At 36.6% G+C, this 16411-nt stretch overlaps 1 protein-coding gene across 1 annotated transcript; it reads left to right on the top strand.

Moving 5' to 3' along the window:
* Window positions 1-7291: 7291 nt before the first annotated feature.
* LOC136257754 (uncharacterized) lies at window positions 7292-15800 on the top strand. The gene is made up of 7 exons (XM_066051057.1): window positions 7292-7471; window positions 12383-12485; window positions 13661-13773; window positions 13830-13914; window positions 14615-14721; window positions 15258-15384; window positions 15482-15800. The coding sequence occupies exons 1-7, from the start codon at window positions 7311-7313 to the stop codon at window positions 15611-15613; spliced, it is 828 nt and encodes a 275-aa protein (XP_065907129.1). The 5' UTR covers window positions 7292-7310; the 3' UTR covers window positions 15614-15800.
* Window positions 15801-16411: the final 611 nt, after the last annotated feature.

The raw sequence follows: 16411 nt of genomic DNA, 5'->3' as shown, positions 1-16411 counted from the left end.
TGTACTTGCTATAATTTATTTAAGATAACTTGTAGTCCTGTATCTAATATACGCAGGATAATAAAAAGCATAATAATATATGCTAAATTACTATTTCAGGGTTAAAATCAGACAGGTGTAACCAATCAGCAACATATCGTCTAGGGGATCATGTGATCAGACACAATCAGATAATCAGACACACACCCCAATAAACACAATGACATTGATACCATAAAATAATCACATAGTGTAAGGACAGGTACAAACTATTTTGTATGCTAGAGAATAGACACAAAATACTTCATCCCTTAAAGGCACATAAGCCAATATCTAGGCAAGTACACATGACCTAATGTTGTCATATGTGTAAACACGCATTCTGCATAAGGTTTGCGTACCTTTAAGGGTTAAAATAGAAGTTCACTGAGTGGTGTTCAATATATTGTAGCATAGTGTGACAATCACATGATGCTATTGTAGGTGTTATATGCAGCAGCAGTCAACCTTGCCATGTTCCTGTCAGATTATGCAGCTGCTGTTACCATTAAAAGAGAGAACATTTCTTCACCAGATGCGTCCATATCTCTTGTGGGGATGTGTACTAGCCTGCCTAGCCTCACCAAGGTAATGACCACCCTTACAGTGGTAGAGAGATAAGGGTCAGAAATTGGTCAGGCAGTTTTGAAAGAATAAAATATTTTGAAGCTTTCTCATTGAAAATATACAATATTTTTGTCCTTAAAAAAATTTGTTAGAAATGGCCAATTATCTCTAGTGCTGTCTTTATAAGGGATGATGTGTCAGTTGATGTGTTGCCAGGTGTCCGTCATTGACGTTGGTGTGGTAGGTGAAGTGTTAGACACATTCCTGGTGTGTCCCAGTTACTTACATCACATCAGTGCCACAATTCAACCCTGATGATCCAGATGTGTTGGCCAGTAATTTAGCGTTCTATTAGAATATTTGATGTCCATGGTCTATATACTACACTGCTAGTATTAATGGTACTGCTGTAGTAAGCTGTTTACATGACACATCCCCTTAACCTCATGGTGTGATAATGGGATACAAGAAACCTATAACACAAACTCACAATGCCAAATTGACAAATGCTAGCTGTGCTGTATACCACTTACAAAGCTACATTAACAATAGTTGCATTACAAACATGTGCCACTCCTCCAATACTAAGATAATAACTGGCTTTTTTCACTAAGTGGTGTTAGTTATGCATGTCTGAAAGTATCCGTAATTAAGTCACTTAGTCCCTTACACTTGTGGTTGTTTTATTAGAGTGTTTCATCCCCCCAGGCTTATCAACTGAAATGAGAAGTCATTAGTTAGTCCAGTGAGGCCATCGTCAAGAGAGTCTCATTCTGCTCCAGTCAGTTGTATCAATAGTCCATCTGACCTGCCATCCTCTTGGCACATTGCAATGTGGATCGGCAGTGATTCTGGAGTGTATGTGAAAACTTCGTAAGTAACTCTGTAGTGTTATCCTGATTATTTGGTCACTATTTATGTGTTCTCTAATATAGTCCTACCAGCTTACTGACCTGGTTGCTATGAAGAAGATCTACTGGCCTCAAAACAATTATTGTCCATGTTCCCTGGTGGTGATTTGTATGGCCAGACCACTTTTTCTCCATCATGGTACCTTACACATTGACTAGCATTTATTTTCTGAGGGATTTGATTGCTTAGCATAGGCCATTCTGAGGGCCACTCATTCAAGTCTGCCTTTATGCACCACATAATGCACTGCTTGTCAAGTTGCTTGTGTGGCCTGCAGTTATCACTTCATTTTGCAGTTAGGCAACACAATGCTCATCGTGCAGGCAATACAGCCTATAGTAACCACCCCAGTCTAGACCCTATTCAGAATCGTAGTCATTGTGTGAAGCACCATACAGAGAAGTGGTCTGGCAATGTAAGACTACACATATGACTTAATAGCAGTTCAGTAAAAAAACTGCAGGATAGTTTAACAGGCTACAAATCTGGTGAGTGCTGTTGTATCATGTGACTAGTAGTTGTGATGTGTTGTGATGCAGCTATATGAGGTGAGCACTGCTACAACACCAGCTGACTCAGTTGCAGAGATAACCGGAAGCCAAGGCTGTGTGCAATGATTAAAGAATGAGGTATCTAGCCATGTTTAGTTATTAGTCATACATGGACATCATATTTTTACAGGATCAACTCAAACTAGGAGAGGCTACCTTCACATGTAGTGTACAACTTGCTTGTAAAGCACCCAGTAACGATTGTTCTTGCTCTTGTTCATAAGCTGTCTCATTACAGTGGCCCCTCCATTATCCATTATCCATTATCCATGAACATTGTGTTATCTGAACAGTAGAAATGACTGTTCTATTAGAGTATATTGTCTAAAGTGTATGTTCTATTAGAGTAATTGAATGGAGTTCTGTATGTAAATGAGCCAAACCTTTTCCATTATCCAAATGCACTTGAGTTTGGATAATAGAGGGACCGCTGTACTTGCTGCATATGGCTTTTCTTAAGTACCATTGTACAATTTACCAAAAAGAATTAATCATTGTATTGTGTGTGATATTTGGAGTATTGCATTATTACTTTTAATTTCCATGTTTCCCATCCTCATTGGACTGTCATGCTTCAATATGTTCTTACTGCCATCTAAATTTTGGTAGGATCATATAAAGCTTGCACAGTTTTTCAAAGTTGCAAATAGAAAATTTGAAGGTGTGTATTGTAGAGAGCACTAGTAAATTCCATTCAAAAGTTGGAATAGATCCACCCACAAGGGGGCTTGCACAGATACCAGTGGGTTATGCATGCTACACATATGGTGATTACATATATAGATAATGAAAATAGTTCCTATATATAAAGAAAACCAGTACAAAATATTTGATGATACTATGTTTTGGGGTTCAGCTAATATTCAAACATGATGTGCATGAAGATGGCAATGGTGATGTATACAAATTTAGCTTTGAGTCAATAATACTTTGAAAGTATGCTTTTGAGTAGTGCTCAACAATCAACCCTATTATGCTAAGAATTATGCTTTCAAAATTATGCTCAAGATTTGACTGTTCTGTTAGAGTATATAAGCATTTCCTGACTGCTGTATTAGAGTAAGTGACCACTGTGAGTGTCTCAATCTTTGAACCGCAATAATCAGACAAGAATAGTAAACAATATAGTGTGCCCATGTTTTGCTTCATTATTAAAATCTTGAAAATTATCTTATTTGTACCAGCATAATTATGCTTAACACTTGCTAGCCTAACTATATACTCAAAATTATGCTGCCATGATTGGTAACTTAAGCCCTTTGGAATTTAGAATTTATGCTAAAGTAAACAAGAATTGGCAATATACCTTTTTATAGAATTCCATACTAAATAAGGAGTTTATACATGTCTTTTATAGATAATCCTTACTAGGTATGCTTTACTATCAAGAAACTGACAATGGATGGAGGACTGTTTTACAATTTATTTGACCCTGGTGTATTGTATCATTGAAATAGCAAGGTTTTACAAAAAAAAAAACAAAAAAAAAACTGATGGTGTACCTTGTATTTAGTAAATCAAAGTGACTCTGGCAACTATATGCCTTACTGGAATCGAACCAGACAAACATGCATGCCTTGAACCTTAAGGTACTAGTACATGCAACTCAGTAATGATATTTAACCATAATTGTTATAATTCTTACTTCTTATATAGTACATATACTTAGCAATTATGGCTTAACTTTTAGTGGGTTCCAGATCTTGTGGTAGTACTATATATAGCAGCAAAGACGATGTGATTATTAACGTTAAAGTTATCTGCCACATGTACAGTGTTAAGAGCATACAATGGGTTTACAGTTTATACAAGCAACTATGTATCTTTTATGGATCATAACAATCCTTGCACATGCTTTCCTAAGAAAATTTATGTTAAAATGGAACAAGAAACTGACAACGTATCCTGTATGAATAGTCCAAGATTCTTGCACCTTTGTTACTCTAGGAAATTATAACAAAGTATCATATTTGTTTGAAGCATTGTAACCCTAATTTTGTCAGCATGCAAGAATCATAAACTTGAAGCCAGCGACTTTATAAAGTTGGAAGTCAGCATGCAGCACACTTCAATTTTATGTTACACTCCCCTGCATATATTTTTGCAATTTTGCTTTAACTTTTGCAATTTGGGCTTTTGGCTATTTTTCTTAAATCAGGGAAGTGCTTGATTATCTGCAATCATGCATCCTGGTCTGCTGCTTTCTCATTAAATCTCAGACACTCAATTATTTGAACAGTATACGAATGATTATTCTATATTGTAGTATTTTGAGTTTTACTGTAGGCCTATATGTTCCATTAGAGTGTTGAACAGAACTTTGTATATTATTCACTTATCCAGACAAATTCACTTATCTGAACACATTTGTAATTGAACTGGCATACAGGTCACAGTGTTTGGTTAATGGAGAGCCCACTGTAATAAAAATGTACCATTAGATAGGGAAAGGTGATGTATGTCTGATGAGTTTTCATCATTTTTAATCACCGAAAGTAATGAAGTGTAGTAGGTCAGGTGCACTGTTGAATTTCTATAACATAATATATTATCTCATTTCTAAAAATAACACATAGAATGTCATCGTAATTATCTGCTATAATAATAAAGTATTGGTAAGAGTATAGCTAGCTAGCTACGCTACGTCAACACCATGATCTTAGTGTTTTGTTTGTCATGGTACATTCAACTGTATGTAATCACAAATTTTCTATATGATTATTATTGATTACCAGTAAAAACATTGCCTGTATACCAGATCATTAAAAATATGATTACTTGTGGAACAAGTATAGAACTATAGTGGGTACGTGTTCATCTGAGCCCCCGCCAAATATAGTAATATCAAAGAAGTAAACATGCATGTGTTCACTCCCAATGGTTTTGTACTGGAACAAGCATGTTTCATGTTATAAACATGTTTTGCGCGTCTGAATCCTATAGCTACATACAAAATGTATGGGATATTTTTAAAGCCTCATAACTCACTTGTTCTTGCCTGTATCAAAGCACTTTTTTGATTAACAATTCCAGTGTTTGAAGGGCTTCACAGCACTACTAAATCTTTGGGCAGCTGGCCTATGTAACAAGAGTTATTAACAAGAAATGAGGGCTCAGGTGAATGTGAACTGACTATAGCACAGTGGTGTTTAAGTTGTTCCAATAATTTTTTAAATCTGCTTTGATATGCACTTGATGATGATATTGGAATAGGTACATGTGACCATGTTCTGAAGTTGTGAAATATTTGCAATAGGATATGGGATCATGCACCTCAGAGGTGTCTATGAGTAAATGATGGATTAATATCTCAGCATAGATTTTTCATTTTATATATATATAAGTGTGTAGCCTAAACTTTTCTAATTGTGACAATATATGTAGAGGCATTACTATTATCATCAGACGTATAGGGCATTAGTTCTAATGGATGAATTTTATAATTAGTTAACTGTTGCCCCTAGCAACCTAAATTTACACTATTGTAGCTTTCATGATCAATGTCTAAGGTAACCTCTCCAAATTAGATTATGCATAGCTATATATAAGATACGGCATTTTAGTTTGTCTCAAAACTGACATAATATTATAGGGTTGGTAAGCCGCTAAGTCAGCACATAAATAAAATTATTAACAGAAATCAGGACAAAAGGAGTACAAAAATAACAAAATACAAGTAAGAGATGTGGTCTTGAGAAAATTGCAACTCATTTGCAGTGTTACTGAGGAAGACTGTGATTATAAACAGTAGTTAAATGCATAATGGGGATTGTGCTTCTATATATAGTGGTATGTTATAGTTTCATTTTTGACAACTTATTATTTGTTTTAATTTTTCCCAGCCCAGGTCAGTTGCAACCAATCAAGTTGACATGGCCTCACACCTACGAATAATGTAAAATTGAGGAGGTACCATGACATTAAAAAAAAATTTCTGTACATTAATTAGCTATCCATAGATGTGCTCTCACAGATAATGTACAGCTAAGGGAAAACTACAAAATTGAAAATCTCATATCTTATTATATTACCTATACACATGCTATACACATGTTATATATCCTTTTTAAAAGACTTGATTAGTTGCTTTAGACATTTACACATACAAGCAATGTAAATTCAGGGGCAACAATTATGAAGCTATTATGAAATCTGTCTATCATAGCTTGACATGCATGCATGTCAGAATCAAGGGTCTTTAATACATATATATGTAGACGTTTATTAGCTTAAACTGTGTCTTCTGTGGTGTGAATATAGAACTTGAGCATCAAGTGTAATTTCAAGGCATTTATGAATTCTTTGAAAATGCCATTCATATCGCTCTAGCTAAAGAACCATATAGCAATGTAGCTATATTCATCCTTAATGTAATGTGAATCAGCTATAGGCTTCTCTTGACTGGAAATAATCATTGTCAAAATTTACTGCATTGCAACCAAGTTTAATGTCTTTCAGAATTTAAGGGCTGTGTTGAGCTATTTTTTTATTAGCTCCTGAATGATCTCAGCAAACAATGTACTCAGTGGATTTGTAGCCACTGAAACAGTAGCTACTATAAATCTAGTTGCATAGTTAGGATACGTGACTTGATTTGATTGATTGTTTCAGTTAACTCCTCGCAATCGGCTGAACCGTTCTTCCTTGTAGGAGTGGTAACAACACATACAGTCACAAAATACAAAACAAGATGCTATAATAATAAGCATAATACGCAAACAAACAAAAAAAATACAAAAACAAATAATTATTACAAGTGAAATCATCAATCATTAAGTAAATAAGAATGGTAATCATGATGGAATTGCTGCTGGTAATGGAGGTCCTTTATGATCGAATGAAAAGTGGATGGTATATAGCTAGCTAATGAGAATTATGGAATGGAATTATGGAATGCATTTAGAGTGGTGGTATTGATGATACATTAAGCATACTGTGACACATGCTTTGATAGTTGTTTGTGTATCTGTGCAGTCCTGTTCTGTATACATTCCAGCTGAACACTAACTATATAGTGACTGCATGCATGGTAGCTAGCTATAGCTACAAAGTGTTTTTTTTCCTGATTATAATACAACTGATAGATAGTGTACAAAACCTCAAGGGGGAGTATTTACTGCTTTGTGAATATTGTCTACAGTCGTACCATAGATACGGGGGTGTAGTATCTCTGCATAGATAGATACACAGACACGCCTCATTAGCACGTGTCAGCTAGTTCACGTGATTCCACCATTCATCTGATTGTGGCGTTCAGTTCTGATGGGAGCGGTGATGATCACATTGTGTGTGTTGTTGTCGCTGACTGCTAGTACAGTGGTCGGACAGGTTTGCACCAAGAAATCTTCCTGTTCTTGTACGACAGCTGATTCGAACAAAGTAATAAATCTTTCGTCTCTAGGAAAGAAAGATGGCACCCCCAGGTATTGCGTCATTATGTTGTGTATTGTGTAGATAATAATGTTATATAATCCGTCCCCCAGTACAGTCCATGCGGGATTACCATCACACACTAGGGTCCCGCAAGAAGCCTGAAAGTACGTGTAATAGGGGCCAGATCCTGGTTGAAAACCTAAGTGTGGCTGAAAGATCAGCCAAGCCTGATCTAGTAGAGGTTATGCATACCGAGAACATTCTTGTAAGCACGTGATATGTATTGTGGCATTTGGCAAGTGTGAATCAATTCATTACGTGGAGTTATCAGCGCTTCTTACAGAGTGGTGATTTCTTATACCTAGGAGGACTGGCAAGCGAAAGCCTGCCTGTAGCATTAGTGGTGAGTTATAGTCTGAGCCTCATTTGCTACCCATACTTAGGTATGGGCTTTTCACTGATTTTTGATACTCGTTTGCCATCAATTTTTTGAAAAACGCTGTCATACCACTTTAGTGATCATAATTTTTTCGGATAATATAGTGTGCATATCCTCTATTGTTTCTCATCCCTGTCCATAAAATTTCCATTCCACCAGATGCCTCCAATTTATTGTTATCAACAAATGCACCTGTGTTTTGATGCATGGTGAATAAATGGACTATTGTTTAACAAAACTCTTGATCAAAGAGGTGAAGGATCAACTAAAGTAACAGATATCCTGTGATTAAGAGTGTTTTTAAGAAAAATGACTTGCCATCTACATAGGTGGATGACAAACAATGTGTATAGATGGTGTATTGTTTTCTATTAGTGTATTAAAAGACTAAACTGAAGGTGGCAAAGGCTTCAGTATTGGGGGCAAAATATTATGTTCTCTTTGATCCTTCTGTCCTGGGACTTACCATAGAGAACTGTAGCAAGCCCTAGCTACCGTATGGGAATGGGTTGGTGTTGCTTGCTTGATTACTTACTTGATCAATTGCTTGATTGCTGGTTGGCTTGCTTGTACTGTACCTTCAAGGAAATAGGGATGGCCAAACATTACAACCAAAAGCCACCTAAGTGCTAATTAAGCAAAACTATGCATATACCATAATACCACCTACAGTGATAGTACTACAAGTTTCGTTTACACTATATAGCTACCTATGTGCATTGTGTAACATTTGTACAGCTTTTAATGATACTGTGTGTGTTGGTGTATGCCCAGTTTGTCAAGTGTCTAACTATAGTATGTACAAGTTGAGCTGAGCCCTCAAAAACACTTACATATAATAAATATGGATGAAATAATGTTCTTGGAATTTGGCTCATTAGTAGCAAGAGGACCTGTAATTTTACACATATGAAATTTGGCTCATTTTGTCATCTATAGGACACATCAAGCAAAACCACTTTATAATTGTTCAAAGACATTGCTATTCAGTATTGTATGCAGTGATTTTGTACAGGTTGCATTGTGGCAGTTAGACACTCTCCTTCCCTATGTGTAGGTTAGAGACTTAGCACGAGAATCTTCGTGGATTTTAAAACTGAGGCGAAACCAAGGTTTTTGCAATACGAAGATCCGAGGATGTGATCTCTAACCAACCTAGAAAATGATTGCATTTTATATGGGTATATAGGTGGAGTTATTGTGGGATTGATTTAAAATTGTCCTATCTTAGCATGAGTGCAGAAGATGGAACATATTTCCGTTGAGTAGCTGAAGAGAAATCAAAGCTAGCACCCCATCGCTGCTTCTTGCTAGTAAAGATAATCATCTTGACAAAGGAACTGACCAGTCACTGCCATTGCACATCACAACAGTATGAAGAGCAGGTGCATTAATGTAAGGCTTGAGTGATTACAATGACTACTAGTTCTCACAAGTTGTAGTATTTATGGCACAACAGCAGTATAAAGACCAGGCTTGGTTTTGCATACAGACCACACCCACGTTACGAATAATGCAAAATTATCATTCTACAAAGAAGCTTACCCATCTAGGTCTCAGGTAAAGTGTATCTACAGTTTGATGAAACATGCTTAAAATTCTAGAAAATAGATGGCCGGGTGCTAAACTAAATTTTCTGTGATATTACTGAACTTTTCCGTTCATCCTGACAATCGTAGCTACAACGTTAAATAGCTCCCATAATCGAACTGCTTTAGGCATGCTTATAAATGAATTGAGTGGTCACATTCATGTTGGCTTGTGTGGCTATATATGCCACTGCAGGCTAATATGCTTGTGAGCAGCATAGCAAATCAATGATCGAAAGTGAGATTTGCAATGCTTTGAGGTCTTTTCTGCCAGCAGTTTTTAAAACCATTTTAAGAACCTGCTAGCAGGTCTTTTAGTGGATATTTTGAAGACCTCATTGTCTCCCAGATATTGCTCTATCTTTTCTGTGTTACACAATGGCATTACATTAGCAATGTGCAAAATGGATTGAACTTTATATGTATAAGATAGAATTAGATGGAAAGAATGTGTTAGCAGTATTGGTTGCCCTCTCTTGAAATTTGGGAAGGTAGCAAATCATCTTTGAGAATAATTAAGTCTGATGGTGAATTTTGTTGAAATGTATATATTTGTGGCTATAAAAGGCAACAAAACAAAAACAATCGAGTCAAGTATTTCTGTCCAGTGAAGTACAGAAATAATAACAATAAGAAATGCAGAACTAAAATTCTATAATGCAGAAATAAAACGTAGAAATACAGAAATATAACTCAAGTGCGTGTCACTGGTGTGCATGATATGGTGTGCTCTACAACCATTCTCCCTTGAGAATTATGTACATGATACACTCTTCCAGGGTTTGGCAAGGGGTAGGGTAGTAAGATATGGAGCAGGGAGTCTGGGAGAGAGGGGCACAGTCCCCCAGAAGCTATAGCATTTTCACGGCTGAAGTATTTGATATACGTAGAATAGTTCACATGCACAAATCACAGAAATACATTATGCTTTTTGAGTGGTCTGCATTAAACATGAGTTGTAAGGATCAGTGAGAGTAATGTGGAGCTCAGTTACGAGCTACCGTATGCCTGCCATGGGCTAGTGCTGCAGATGAAACTTTCATACTGGGACAAGGCCACATACCTACAAATATTTGATAGTTGATTCACTAATACCATAGTTATAAGCGTCAAAGGCACTTTCGGCGCTTATAAGCTCCTGTTAATACTCATATATGTAAAATTGTAATGCCAGTTGGTAGATTTAAATTTTAGTTTTTATGCACGATGGCTGAATTGTTTAGCTCACATGACCAATAATGTAATGTTGTTTGTCTAGGTAGTTACAAACCTCATTAAGCACATGCGGCGTTTACTTAAAGGGTGGACCAAGGTACATGTGCTGTAACTATGCCCATAACTATTCAGTGGACTGGACTACTGGAGTGACGTACATATTTTTGGCTTTTACACATGCAACTACCCTGGAATAATATGTAGGATTGCCATACAAACTGAGATTATGGCTAAACCATTCTACTTTAGCTTTCTAATACTGTAATACATAAATTCTTTACACAGCTAAAGGTACGTACCTGCTGTAGCTACCTACATACTTGCATGTACTACTTGGCCTACTATGTTATAATATTATGTTCGAACAGGCTAGCTGATCACTTGTTAACCATCACTATCACATTTCCTGTAGAATTAACGGTTAGGAGTGTCTTAGAATTGTAGAGCATAGTGAAATCCTTAGGTTGGGACGATATACAGCAGACTGCAGGAGTAGCAAAACTGCCAATAAATCCAGTAATAAAATTGCTAGCCTTCAATTACAGATCTAGAGGCAGACTTAATTTTTATTTATTTATTTATTTTTTACCTATGCGAAAAAGGTATTAGTGAATTCTTCCCCTAAAATGTCCTAGACAACTATTTGGATGTTTGGGACCTACTTGACATGGTCACTATAATGAGGTGGTCTTATTAATGAGGTCATGAAGTACACCTTAGCTATGTTTGGGACCTACTTGACATGGTCACTATAATGAGGTGGTCTTATTAATGAGGTCATGAAGTACACACCTTAGCTATGTTTGGGACCTACTTGACATGGTCACTATAATGAGGTGGTCTTATTAATGAGGTCATGAAGTACACCTTAGTTATGTTTGGGACCTACTTGACATGGTCACTATAATGAGGTGGTCTTATTAATGAGGTCATGAAGTACACACCTTAGCTATGTTTGGGACCTACTTGACATGGTCACTATAATGAGGTGGTCTTATTAATGAGGTCATGAAGTACACCTTAGTTATGTTTGGGACCTACTTGACATGGTCACTATAATGAGGTGGTCTTATTAATGAGGTCATGAAGTACACCTTAGTTATGTTTGGGACCTACTTGACATGGTCACTATAATGAGGTGGTCTTATTAATGAGGTCATGAAGTACACCTTAGTTATGTTTGGGACCTACTTGACATGGTCACTATAATGAGGTGGTCTTATTAATGAGGTCATGAAGTACACCTTAGTTATGTTTGGGACCTACTTGACATGGTCACTATAATGAGGTGGTCTTATTAATGAGGTCATGAAGTACACCTTAGTTATGTTTGGGACCTACTTGACATGGTCACTATAATGAGGTGGTCTTATTAATGAGGTCATGAAGTACACACCTTAGCTATGTTTGGGACCTACTTGACATGGTCACTATAATGAGGTGGTCTTATTAATGAGGTCATGAAGTACACACCTTAGCTATGTTTGGGACATACTTGACATGGTCACTATAATGAGGTGGTCTTATTAATGAGGTCATGAAGTACACACCTTAGCTATGTTTGGGACCTACTTGACATGGTCACTATAATGAGGTGGTCTAATCTGCATTATTAGGGTGATTAGAATGAATCACATGCATACAGTACATATAGCAGTACATTACATCATTACACTACAATATCGTGCAAGTATATTTACATTTGTAACACTTTGCAGGTTTACCAATGTTGCTGGATCTGATGGAAGTCAAGTCAGCTACAATCCATGTTATTCATTCACTGGCACTTTTAATGGTGGACTAGCCTGCGAAAAAGTGGCCGTAAGTAGTTACCAAAAAAAAAAGTTTATACAGACACCTCATGCAAAGGCTCAGTGATGGTGAAACTAGTCACTCTGTGTTTGAACTAACCAATTTGCTCAAGTGTACTTTTAATATACAGTACTATCATGAACCACGGTAGTGGGTTCATAATAGTGATCGTCCAGTAAAAGCTGAAACAAGAAGGAATTTTGATTTGTTTCAAAATGACAGAGTAAAGATTTATGACAGTGAGTCAAAATAGGGATTTGTGGTTTACATTACCACCCCAGCAATCCCTTCTTGTTTCTTGGCTTTATTCAACGATCCCTATTCTCCCTCTTAAAATTTTCGATTTCTTAGTATATATAAGTTGAGCTGAGCCCTGAGAATTTGTTTAATAACTTTTGATGATTAGTTGTGTCTGTAAAGTTGTAAAGAGCATATATGGCTCCATCACTATTCAGAAAAGAGTCATGACTTATTTGTACTTTGTGGCTTCCCCACAGGTGAATACTTGGCACATTTGAATGGAAGATTTTAAAGTTAGCAGGTCAAACAGTACTGCAAATGTGCAAATCAGCCAAATTTCAAAAACTAGATCCATGAATTATGAGAGGCTCAGTCTCACATATCAATGGTGTATGGCCAATTTTCATTCTCAAACAGCTCTGTGTTCACAGTTCTGTACATCTCTGGTGTAGTTGCAAGCTATTTTAAATTGTATAAAGAGGTGACTGAGATTGAGCATATCAATGGTCCCACCCTGATTGTAACATGATCGAGCTACTCAAAGACTGATTTGGGGTTTGATTGTGTGTGTTTTACATTGCACCAGAGGTGTGTAAAGCTGTGAACATTGCTGTTTGAGAACAAACACTGACCATACACCATTGATATGCTCGACCTCACCCTCTTCATACAATTCTAAATAGCTTGCAACCGCTCTGTGGTCTGAGCCATTTATGAATGTTACTGCTCAATGACGTTACATACCACATGTGCACAACAAGGCCGGTACATTTTGGCATGCAGTCCATCACAGTGCCTGAAATATTATGCAGGTTTAAAGAATTCATATTAAAATCCAAGACACAGCCTGATAGTTCATCAATTTTGGCAATTGATAAGTTATTTTGGTCTTTTACAGACTCTGGTATTCATTTGGTTTCATTGTACGCACGTTTCTGTTGCAGGGCTGTGTAGTGACATCTTTCGGAGATGAGTTCAGCCTGGGAACTCAAGATAGTGCCACTTTCACAACAGATAGTGGGTCTACAGCCATACGTTACGGATACTCTGGAGAACAGTAAGCTAATTTTCAAAAGTTAATTTGTGTATAATTATTGGCTATTTTTACTTCAGTGGGATGCTGGTCCGACTTGTTTGTAATCCAGATGCTCATGAGCCAACATTAACAAATGGAGGAGATAATGGAAACAATCAATATGTACGTACGTATGTGTGTGTGTATGTCCAAACCCCAAGCATTATATAAAAGTTGGTATTTCAATTCTTCACTTTCTTGAAGTTTCTTCTGAAAAGCAAAAGCAGAAGCACAATATTAATGGATTACCTGGTCTCTAGTAGAAGGAACCTCATTTGCCTTAACAGAACATACATAGCTGAGGTTCCACTTTGTATGTAGGGTACAGTGGAGCCACTTTTAAATGACCCTCCCTGTAAAGGACACTGTACATTTAATTAACCTCCTTATAAAGGACAGTTTCTGTGGTCGCTATAGACCTTTACCAATACAATTTTATCTCTGAAAAAGGACAACCTCCTTATAACAGTAAAAATCAGTTGGTCCCAAAGTTTCCTTTAAATAGAGGTTTCACTGTATATGTACGATAGCCTTCCAGATTGCTATTGAACTTTATCATCACTGTCTTGCCACCATTATTTGTGGTAGGAACTATTTTCATCCACTATATTCTCGCAGCTATAGATAGCCAAACTATATGCCTAATACGTAGTTACAGTCAGTTTTGACATTGCATTGTTTATTTTATGGACATTGAAATTTTACTGTTACAAAAAAGGTTGACCTCAGAAATTGGTATTTGGGGAAGTACCCTATCAATTTCCTATAACATATATGTGTGCCATATATATGCATGTCATACCCACTTCTGTCCACTTTACAGTATTTAACACTGACATCAAGGTGTTGCTGTGCTGGTATGTGCAAAACACCTGAGAAAGAAGGTGTCAGCGACCATGTTGGAATCCCTGGTCTAATATTGTTGTTACTGTAAGTCTATGGTGTGGTGTTGTGAGATGAAACAGCTTCTCTATGAACATATTTATACGATAAACACTTGGAATGCAAACATTTGTGTAATCCAGACACTATTTAAATTAGTGAGATGGCTGGTTACTTGTCATTATTCATCTCATGATCTCAAAACTAGTCCAATGTATCGACTCCATCTTAGATATTGTTGCTAGATGATTTGCATGTTTATTCCATATGGGTCCCAGCAAACTTTCATAGCACAAAGTATTGTGTTCCCTGCAATACTGGGAAACTGGACACAGGAATCACTGCTACTGTAGTACATATGCATGTATCTTGCATTTTTTCAAATAAATTAGTTTTGAGTTTTAAATGGCTGTGCACTGTGTTTGTACATGTGTTGGCAAGGGCCTCTTAGTCTGAAGCAATCATCTAGTTTTAAAAGCATATAAATATGGCAATTCTTTGTCCGAAATTGTGCAACTTGTTCAGTAACTTCATATGTAACTTTATTATGTGATACACATGGTTTATGCATTGTTGTTGTTTAGGTTGATATTTGGATTTGCCACATACTTTATCGCCGGAGTATTGTATAACAAGTACCGACGTGGTGCTACTGGATTAGAAGTCATTCCTAATTTAGCCTTTTGGCAAGATTTCCCCAATCTAGTAAAGGTATAACACAGTAACATCATATATGTACAAGGGGCACCTTAAGTGTGTTCCAGCCTTTTTTGGGCCTTACTGTATATAACATGGCTGTGTTTTCTAGGAAGGAGCTTTGTTCACGATTGAGCCATGTAGGAAAGGATACAAGAAACTCAAAGGAGAAGATGAACAATATGACGATAACAGTAGAATTGTCCAGCCTGATCAGCCACCAGCTTACAACTACGGAACATAATATTTGTCTGTCTGGGTGTTAAATGGTGGTAGGTGTAATATTTTAGCATTTCAAGATTTTGTTTTGTATAAATCTTTTCGCTTAGGGTAGCTATTTTGAGTTGTTCTAATTTTTTTGAAATAACATGCTAAACTGATCATTACTTGTAATTTGTAAACATGAAAATTTTAATTTGTATTCAGTTTAATAGTGATTATTGTGTTGTGCAGTCAATTAAATGTGCATTGGTTTGTATGTATGTGTTTAGCAGTGTTAACGTGTGTACGTAGGCACCTGGTATACGTAAGTTTCCGAGTCTGTTCAACACCTAATGATTACAGTGGAACCTCTCATAACAAACTCCCTGAAGTAAGGACACAATAGAAAAAACCTCATAAGGACGATTTTGATCCCAACAGGTCTGGGTATACGTTCTTATAAGGATGTGGTGACGATTTCAAAATATGTATGTACTATTAGGGTTGGGAGGTATTTAGGTATTAGTAGTTAATAAAGGTATTTTTCAGATACCTAAGTGGTTTTCTAAAAATACCGAATACCGAATTTGATGTAGTAATTAATTTTTGGTGGTCTAGTGGTGACCATACGTATGTGAAGTCAAGCCCCATACAGCCACGTTTACGCTGTGGACAAGCACAGAGCTATGAGTGCATGTTGAAGTATTCACAATGGTTTTTACTTTTTGGGATACTTCAAAACTTGACTTTGTGGCACAATATTATTATTGTTGTTTCATTTGTGTCTGGGTATAAGTGCAAACAAGAGTATATAATGGGGAGGGAGAAGGTATTTAGTGAT

The sequence above is a fragment of the Dysidea avara genome, chromosome 6, assembly GCF_963678975.1.
Source record: "Dysidea avara chromosome 6, odDysAvar1.4, whole genome shotgun sequence".
Lineage (NCBI taxonomy): Eukaryota > Metazoa > Porifera > Demospongiae > Dictyoceratida > Dysideidae > Dysidea > Dysidea avara.
Note: the sequence above shows the minus strand (reverse complement) of the source record. Positions and strands in the feature narration are given on the sequence as shown.